At 36.0% G+C, this 10248-nt stretch overlaps 1 protein-coding gene and 1 pseudogene across 1 annotated transcript; both read right to left on the bottom strand.

Moving 5' to 3' along the window:
* Nucleotides 1–5470: 5470 nt before the first annotated feature.
* On the bottom strand, nt 5471–6187 carry LOC138863527 (uncharacterized). Its single transcript, XM_070127692.1, has 3 exons — nt 6176–6187; nt 5895–6022; nt 5471–5685 (listed from the first exon to the last, which is right to left on the bottom strand). Exons 1-3 carry the CDS (start codon nt 6185–6187, stop codon nt 5520–5522), a joined length of 306 nt encoding a protein of 101 aa, XP_069983793.1. The 3' UTR covers nt 5471–5519.
* Nucleotides 6188–7952: 1765 nt separating this feature from the next.
* On the bottom strand, nt 7953–9018 carry LOC138863526 (uncharacterized; annotated as a pseudogene).
* Between the last annotated feature and the right edge of the window lie 1230 nt (nt 9019–10248).

The raw sequence follows: 10248 nt of genomic DNA, 5'->3' as shown, positions 1-10248 counted from the left end.
TCATAAGTGAAAAGAAAGAATTATGCATAATCTAACCTAGAATAAAATTGATTGCATGTTGATTTTATTTCAAGCTTAAATCACGTATTTCCGAAGCTTTTCTGTTGAACAAATATAACATTTCTGGTCTTCGGATCAGATAGGCGGCGATTAAATGATGACGTAAAACAGCATTGATTACAAAGTTGAACTCCTACAAGAGTCAGCGGGAAAATATTAGTAATATTCTGGCCTTCAGAAAAAAATGTTTTACGTGACTGAAGTCATTATGGTCTTTTATCTTTTTTACTTGAAGTATTTTATATGAGAAGTTGAGCTGTAAAAATGTCGAGGTGAGCAAGATAGCTTAATCTTATTGAAAAAAGAATGCACAAATTAATAATCTTAAAGATCCTAAATAAGAAAATGTGTAAAAGACAGAAATTATTTACCTGAAAAAACAAGGTCTACTTTAATACACCCTTTATACAAAAAGCCTGGATCTAAAAAAAAAAAAAAAAAAAAAAAAAAAAAAAAAAAAAAAATCATCCCGATATAAGTTTAGGATTTTTACCTTCAGAACAGTTCCGTTGAATGTTCGCTACGTAATTGGGACTACGGTGGGGTAGGAAATAGTAGATATACATTATGCATTAGGAAATACAGTGAAATGGACACAAATCATATCTATAATAAGATTGGAGTTAAAGTGAAGTGGATAAAGATCAAAGTCTATTTCTGTTTTTATTTTTTCCTCCATTAAAAAAAAAAAAAAAAAAAAAAATCTTATATGACATTTTATTGAAATAGTGATACAAGCATGAGATTATTTTCTTCTTCCTTATCCCCGTCCATTCTTACTTTTCTCTCGTCTCTCTTCTTAATTTGTTGCTATTATTATCTAACTATTTATCTATTGTTATTATCACTATGATCATCATTATTATTATTTATCAGTTAATATTATTGTTATTATTACTACTACGATTATTATCATAATTATCATTACCATCATAATAATTATCATTATTATCATTATTATTATCATTTGTCTTCTTAGGAATGACTTTTCCGGTTGCTCACACCATACAATTTTTGGTTGATGCATTCCATTTTTTTTTTTGTTATTATTCTTCATTTTGTTTTATTATCTAATTGTTTATTTACTATTGATCGAGTGAAAGAAAGGGCATGGTACTGAGTCAGATACCTTTATCTTGTCCTCCCTCCTATAATCCTCGTTGACTAATAACACATTGCTCGTAAATAATTATATTGCAAGATATACTTTGATATGTACTGTATTTTGAATCATAGAAGAATGGACAACTTTTCAAGCTAACCTCTGCTATTACCTATGTTTTCTCATTCTTTGTTTACACTGATCAGATAAATAAACAAAATGTATGAATGGTATTTTATTGGTCTACGTTGAAATAACGTAAGTCTTCAGTGGCGCATCATGGTGATGTTTAAATACACAAGTATCCCGAAAGGAATTCCATTTGTTTTTCCTTTGCCTTCTCTCTCTTTTTCATCGCCCTTCTTCCTTCTCTGTGTTTATCGCTCTCCCCCATCTCCTTCTTCCTCGCCAAAGGCTCCCTGGTTGCCGTCCGCCGCCATCCCGTCGTGGTTCACGGGCACGGCGTTCGACTCCAGCACCCGGTAGCCGTCCTCGTCGGCCACGTACTGGACGTGGAACTCCTCGCCTTCGGGGGACGTCCAGCTGAATGGAGAATTATTTATTATAAAACGTAACGTTGGATGAGATCTAAGCTTCGTTATCACAATAGATTTATCCATGATTAAATGCCGGATTGTTGTTAGATATGCCATTTCCCATTCCACCTGTCGACGCATCTTCCCAAACTTCCGCCCCTTAAATCAAGGTGTAACTCGAGTAGAAACGAGAATATTGTAGACGAGGGACGAATCTTTCTCCCGTCCCCTTCAATTTGATCGCAATGGCCTGTCGTAATCAGGTTCAAATTCGGATCGCGAGACAGTCATTCTATGTAATTTATATCTACCTTCTAAATTAATTAAATTGACATGCAACATTTATGGTCCTTAGTACGTATATCAAAGCTGAAAATAAGATATGAAGATTCGATATCCTCTTCACATCTTATCTGAAGTCACGCTGACCTGTAGGATCCTTCCACGTGCTCCCCGGCGTCTCCCTCCTGCTGGTGCTGGTGATCCTCGCCCTCGAAGTCCAGGATTTCTGGCCGAGCTGTTACCAGGACGGCCGCGACCAGGAATACAAATAGTGTCTACAAGGAACACATACATTGGTCACATATATCGTTTCTCGTATAACTAGTAATGTTTCGAAGTTATTCAATATGTTTCATGGATTTTCAGGAAAGTGAAGAATAACAATATTAAAGGTCAGTGATGTAATTAAATAAATAAAAGCACAAACCATAGATCTCATCGTGAGGTAGTTTCCCGAGGTCCTCCCTGTGTCAGACGGAGCAATGTACTGATAAACACCTCCCTCGTAGCAGGTCTCTGATACCAACCGATGAAGGGGGTCTCTGCCCAAGCCACAGCGATACACTAACCTCCTCTGTCTTCGGCTCGTTGGCCAGGGGAAGGTCAGGCTGTGGGGCGGGGGGGGGGGGGGAGCAAAGAAATGGCGTTGTTGAATTAGGACAAATAACCCACGGGGGGAAGGTCGTAAAACCAGGGGGCGAAATGGAGAGTGCTTTACCGTGTCCAAGGTGCGGTCGGGTCGGGTCGCGTGGAACGTCCTTCCGAAATGGGGGCTTTTTGCATTCGTTTTTCTTGGTTTTCTTTGTTATGTGAAGTTCTTTTTTGCTTCCATTGTCTATTTTTTCTCGTCTTTCGCGTACAACACACAGTGCTTACGTGTGTGTATGTGAATGTGTATGTTTATGAGTGTGTGTGTGTGTGTCTTTCAGTATTTTTAGATGTGGGAATATATAAACATCATCTCATTACTGTCTACCTACAAACCAAAGGCCCCTTTAACCAATATAAATTGATTAATAAATAAAAAAAAGAAAATTATGTATAATTCAAATTTTAACACTGCATAATAATGCAGTGAGTCAAACTTTGCACCAACCTATCACATGTGTGCTCAAACTGATTTTTATTTGCATTAAACTGCAGGACCATAATATTGTTAGCAATGAGTGGGAAAAGGTTAGATCTGGACAAATGTTATAAAGAGTATTGCACCATAATCGAAATAGAGAAATGTCAATATGATTATAATATCTTTTGAAGCGCAATGGGTTTTCAATGGGAGTAAATGAGCCTTACCCACACTTCTGCACAGTTTCTTCGTATTTCTATTTTTCCATCTTGTAAAACCATAATTTCCAGTATTTTATATATATAACATTCTGAATGTTAATTTCTCTAATAATGTTCCTGTCTCTCTCTCTCTCTCTCTCTCTCTCTCTCTCTCTCTCTCTCTCTCTCTCTCTCTCTCTCTCTCTCTCTCTCTCTCTCTCTCTCTCTCTCTATGTTATGGGAGAGAAAGATGGCATGATTACATAAATGTGTGTTTGTGTGTGTTCGTATATGTATGTGGTAAAATCTATAAAAACGAAATGTAAATATACATATATACATAAATACATATATGTATGTAGATATGTAAATAGATAGATAAACAGATAGATAGACGGATAGATAGATAGAGATACTTAGATAGAGATACATAGATAGATAGATAGATCTATAGATAGCTATGTGGGTAGACAGATACTTAATTAGACAGATAGATATATACATTGGTAGATCGACACAAATAAATGGACAGATAGATCGACAGAAACGAACTGATAGATTAATAGATTAATGCTTTCATGTAATAACTGATCATTTTCCATAGTTATCATAATTAATATTTGCGAAGAAGAAAATCGCAATCCCATCAAGTGAATAGAAAGAATTATACATAATCTAGCCTAGAATAAAATTGATTGCATGTTGAATTTATTTCAAGCTCAAATCACGTATTTCCGAAGCATTTCTGTTGAACGAATATAACATTTCTGGTCATCGGATCAGATAGGTGGCGTTTATAGGACGACGTGGAACAGCACTGACTACAAAGTTAAACATACACTAAAGTCAACGGCAAAATACCAGTGATATTCTGTCATTAGAAAAAGGCTTTACGTAACTGAAATCACTAAGTATTATTTTTTTTATTTGAAAGGATTTACATGAGAAGTTGAGTTGTAAAAAATGCTGCAGCGAAAAAGAAAATTTAATTTCACTGGAAATTAAATGCAAAAATGAATGATTTTAAGGATGCTAACTAAGTAAATATGTAAAACGCACATAATTATTTTCCTGAAAAAATCAAGGTTTACTTCAATACACACTTTATACAAAAAGCCTGCGTCAAAAAGAAAAAAAGTTGTTGTTTTTTCATTCCGATATAAGTTTAGGATTTTCACCTTCAGAACAATGCTGTTAAATGTTTGGTACGTAACTAGGACTACGATGAAGTAGGAAATAATAGATATACATTATGCATTAGGAATTATAGTGAAATTGACACAAATCATATCAATAGTAAGATTGGACAAGGATCAAAGCCTATTTCTTTTTCATTTGTTTCTTCCATCTTCTCTTCCTCCTCCTCTTCTTCTTCCTCCTCCCCCTCCCCTTCTCCTATTATGACATTTTGATATTTTATTGATATAGTGATACAAGCACGAGACTATTTTCTTTTTCCTTATCCCCGTCCATGCTTATTTTTCTCTCCTCTCTCTTCTTTAAAGGATGATTAACATTAGTAATAGATGACTGATATGCTTACTTTGCTGTTATCATTATCTAACTATTTATTTAATGTTATCATCGTCATCATTATTATTTATCAATTATTATTATTGTTATTGTTGTTATTATCATTATTATTATTATTATTATTATTATTATCATTGTTGTTTTGTTGTTGTTATTTTTATTATTATTTTCATTATTATTACTACTACTACTAATACTGTTATCATCATAATTATCAGTACCATCATATTCATTATCATTATTTTCATTATTATTATTATTTGTCTTCTGAGGATTGACTTTTGGTTCCGGTTGCTCACACCTTCCAAGTTTTAGTTGATTCATTCCATTTTTTTTTAATTCTTCATTTTGTTTTATCTAATTGTTTATATACTATTGATCGAGTGAAAGAAAGGACATGGTACTGTCAATGATCTCTATCTTGTACTCCTTTGTATAATCCTCGTTCATTAGTAACGCTTTGCTCGCAAGTGATTATATTGCAAGATATAGTTTGATATGTACTGTACTTTGAATCATAGAAGAATGGGCAACTTTTAAAGCGTACCTCTGCTATTACTTATGTTTTCCCTTTTTTTTTTTACACGTATCAGTTAAATAAATAAAATGTATAAATGGTATTTTATTGTCACAGTGGTCTACACAGCAGTAACGTCACTGGTGCCTTACGATGATATTTCTCTCCATTTTCCTCTTTCTTCTCTGCATTTTTTCTCGTCCTTCTTCCGTCTCTATTCTTATTCTTCTCCTCCTTCTCCTTCTTCCTCGCCAAAGGCTCCCTGGTTGCCGTCCGCCGCCATCCCGTCGTGGTTCACGGGCACGGCGTTCGACTCCAGCACCCGGTAGCCGTCCTCGTCGGCCACGTACTGGACGTGGAACTCCTCGCCTTCGGGGGACGTCCAGCTGTAGGTTGATTCATTAACGATAGAATATTGGCATGATATCGAATTATAGCGTCGTATCAATAAAGTAGCTAGATTCATTATTTATCTTTAATACATTCCTTTCCTAATGTTACGATTCAAAACATATTCTAGAAATGGCAGACGATTATGAGGATTTGGCTCTCTGCTTTACATTTACCGCTTTAAAATCAGTCTTAATTTGCTGACCTGTAGGATCCTTCCACGTGCTCCCCGGCGTCTCCCTCCTGCTGGTGCTGGTGATCCTCGCCCTCGAAGTCCAGGATTTCTGGCCGAGCCGTAACCAAGACTGCCACGGCCAAAACTACGAATAGTGTCTGCAAGGGAAAAAACATTATCACTTTTACCACTGCTTGAATATTTACCAATGATTTTTCGAAGCATTAGAAAGTCCTCAAATATTTGGCTCTTAATGGAAAGTGTTTAAATAATCACTTTTACTCCCAAAGAATGATTTAAAAAGCACGAACCATAGACTTCATCACGAAGAAAAAATTTCTAGGTCCTCACTACGTCAGATAAAGCAATGCTATGACATACACTTCCCTCACAACAGGGCTTTTATACCCAAACCTACAGCAGAGCCTCAGTGCGTTACTTTGGCTCGCTGGACAACGGAAGGCTAGGCTATGAAAAAAGGAAAGAAAATATATTGTACGGTTTGTTTAGGGCTTTGGAGCAAGAAGGTGAAGGTCACTGAGTCGATGGACGTGATTATGGACTTCCTCGTACTTTGGTGCCTTTTTTATCTGATATTTAATGTGTTTTCCCCTTTCGCTACTACAATTGTTTCGTCAAACACACACGTAAACATACACGCGTAAACACAATTGCATTAACATACATGTTTCATGGATAGATAGATTAGGTAGATATAGGTATACATATACATTTAGATATAGATATGGAAACGAGCTATATAGATATATAAATATTAATACATAAATATATACAAGTATATAGCCATGTCTATATGTCTATCTACACACACACACACACACACACACATATATATACATATAGATACACACACATATATATACATATAGATACACACACATATATATACATATAGATACACACACATATTCATATATATATATATATATACATATAGATACACACACACATATATATACACATCAATTTATCAAATATTTATGACTCGAGCCATTGTATATCTGTATAAAATCTTATACATATGTATAGCTTATATAGCTTATATATATATATATATATATATATGTATATATATATATATATATATATATATATATATATATATATATATATATATATATATATATATATATATATATATATATATATATATATATATATATATATATGTATATATAATGGAAGAATATATCTGTGTGTTTGTAAATTTTTGTACAGACATTCGTTGGGTCAAAAATAAATTGTTAGATAAATAGATACATAGTTTCCGCATATCCGTTAAGCTTTACGGTATGGACGCACTAAGCTAGCGCCGATTAAAGGTGATATTCTTGTAGAGGACAAAAAAATGCTACAAATAGAAGAAAGAGACTGAGGAAAGTGCGGCTCATCGCAGCCTGAGTCGACTCGGTGCTCGGGGTTTCAACTCAATCCCGACGCGCGTACCGCCGACCCCAACACTCCCGGGTAGTGTTGGAGTTGTCTGCGGAGGATGCGTCCGTGCGGTAAGGATTTGCACCTGCACGTTTCCTAACAATTTTCTGCTTATTTCTTTCTTCATTTTTTTTTTTTTTTTTTTTTTTTTTAATATGAATGTCATTTTCAAATACATTACGATAAAAGATTTTTTTTTTTTTAATTAAATTATCCAGTCAATGATAAGCTAAATTCTATTTTTATCATTGTTTTCCTTCCCTCTTTTTTTCCAAATGCCTATTCTGAAATTCTAGTTTCTTTCTCGCGCCTTATATTGTTCAGTAGAGATAGGAAATTTTTTGTAAATTCCGTGTTTTCTTTCAATCACTAAACCTCCTTTTTCCTGATTGATCCTTGCTTTTGTTATCTAGTTACTGTAGTTTTCCTGACCATAATTTTTCGTCTTCGTCTGCTTTTTGCCTTTGTGTTATTTTGTTTTGTTATTACTAAGCTTCCACTGCATCACTGCTACTGCCGGAAGGAAAAGTTGTGTAACCTATAGCATGTAGTATAATTACAGTATAGAAGCATTGTATGTCACTTTTTTCCTTGTATTTTTGTTTCAAACAAGAGAGTTTATGTTTAATATTTTATTGATATAACGGTCTACATAGCACTGACACAATTCAGCAGCTATGATGATTTCAGATTATTATCATTCTAACTAGATTCATATCGTTCTCTGCCTTCCTCTTCCTCCATTCACACAGTTCTCCGCCTTCTCCCCCTTCCACTATTTCTTTTTCTTCCCTGTTCTTATCGTTCTCCATCTTTTCCTTCCACTCAATTCTCTCTCCCTTTTCTTCCTCTGTTTATCGCTCTCCTCCTTCTCCTTCTTCCTCGCCAAAGGCTCCCTGGTTGCCGTCCGCCGCCATCCCGTCGTGGTTCACGGGCACGGCGTTCGACTCCAGCACCCGGTAGCCGTCCTCGTCGGCCACGTACTGGACGTGGAACTCCTCGCCTTCGGGGGACGTCCAGCTGTATGGAGAATTATCCATGATTAAAGATTGGATTGTTGTTAGATGTATCATGTTACAGTATTTATTAATCGCTTGTAGCCTAATTGCAGTATATTAATTTATTACCTCTGTGATACGTAATCCCACCTCCTCGTACTTTGTGATTCAAAATATGTTTCAGAGGTGATAGCAAAATTTGAAGATGTTATATCTTTTTCGCATCCTTCCTAAGTCATACTGACCTGTAAGATCCTTCCACGTGCTACCCAGCGTCTCCTTCCTGCTGGTGCTGGTGATCCTCGCCCTCGAAGTCCAGGATCTCTGGCCGAGCAGTTGCCAGGACGACCACAGCCAAGAGTACGAATAATGTCTACAAGGAAACATACATTGGTTACCTTTACAATTCCTCGTATACTTGGTATACGAGGAATGATTACCATTCCTCGCATAATTGGTAATGGTGTTTCGAGGTTGTCTAAATTATTTGATGAATCTTAACCGAGATGAAAAATAGCAATGTTAAAATGTCAGAAGCTTCCAAAAAGATACAAACCGTAGCTTTCATCGTAAGGCAATTTTCCGAGGTCCTCTCTGTGTCAGCCGAAGCAATGCACTGATAAACACCTCCGTCATAGCACGTCTTTTATACCGAGCGAAGAACCACACCAGAGACACAGAGATACGCTAACTTCCTTCATCTTCGGATCATTGGCCAAGTGAAGGTCAGAGTGCGGGAGAAGAGAAAAATAAAAACAAAAGAAAGAAGGATACCGTTGTTTATTCGGGACTCTAGAGGTATGACAGGAAGGCCGTTATATATAAGTGGGGAAAACTTCAGCGTGGCTCGGTTCGGTGCGGTCAGGTCAGGTGGAACATCCTTGGGAAGTTAGTAGTCATTATATACGTTTGTTTTTTGTCGTTATTAGAGTACTTTTTTGTATCATTGTATTTTTTCCGTCTTTCACTCACACACACACACGCTTTGTGTGACTACGTGTTAGTAGTTATATGGTAGGACACGGTACCATGGTGGAACCAACAAAGGTCACTCTTAGCCCTACTCCACAACACACACATCTAAATGTGCATATATATATATATATATATATATATATATATATATATATATATATATAGAGAGAGAGAGAGAGAGAGAGAGAGAGAGAGAGAGAGACAGAGAGAGAGAGAGAGAGAGAGATGATTTAAAAACACAATTTACAAAGTATTTATTTATGTAAATCTGGTTTGTGCATTGTGGGTTATTGTACAGCGAATTGACGGCGAGGCTATTTTTTTAAAGGAAGAAAAATTAACGTTTTTTAAAGTCTGAGATTTAATGCACTTACGCTGAAAAAGGCATCTGCAACAGGTTTTACTAGGTTTCGGGCTTCAAGTATCAAATTTCGATTTAAGGTTTGTAGGGCGGTGATTAAATGATGATATAAAACAGTGATACGCATTGTGATATTCTTTGTCTAAAAAACAAGTTGTAATTATCATCGTTTTTCATCTAACATTTTCATAGGTTACATAGTTAACCAAGCTACAAATGAAATTAAAGAGAAAGACTAAATGCAACCCGAAAATATAACGAAGGCTTTAAAGAATAATAATCAAAATACTGAATAAGCAAACCGCGTAAAACACCAGTTTTTCCAGAGAGAGAGAGGGAGAGAGAGAGAGAGAGAGAGGGAGAGAGAGAGAGAGAGAGAGGGAGAGAGAGAGAGAGAGAGAGAGAGAGAGAGAGAGAGAGAGAGAGAGAGAGAGAGAGAGAGAGAGAGAGAGAGAGAGAGAGAGAGAGAGAGGGAGAGAGAGAGAGAGAGACAGATAGATAGAGAGAGAGAGAAAAAAAACTATAGTAACCTTTTGTGTGTCACTGTTTTTCTAAGGCCCTATCACATTTCCAGTTTTCCGTCATTTTTTGCATT

This window comes from Penaeus vannamei, chromosome 12, assembly GCF_042767895.1.
Source record: "Penaeus vannamei isolate JL-2024 chromosome 12, ASM4276789v1, whole genome shotgun sequence".
Lineage (NCBI taxonomy): Eukaryota > Metazoa > Arthropoda > Malacostraca > Decapoda > Penaeidae > Penaeus > Penaeus vannamei.
Note: the sequence above shows the minus strand (reverse complement) of the source record. Positions and strands in the feature narration are given on the sequence as shown.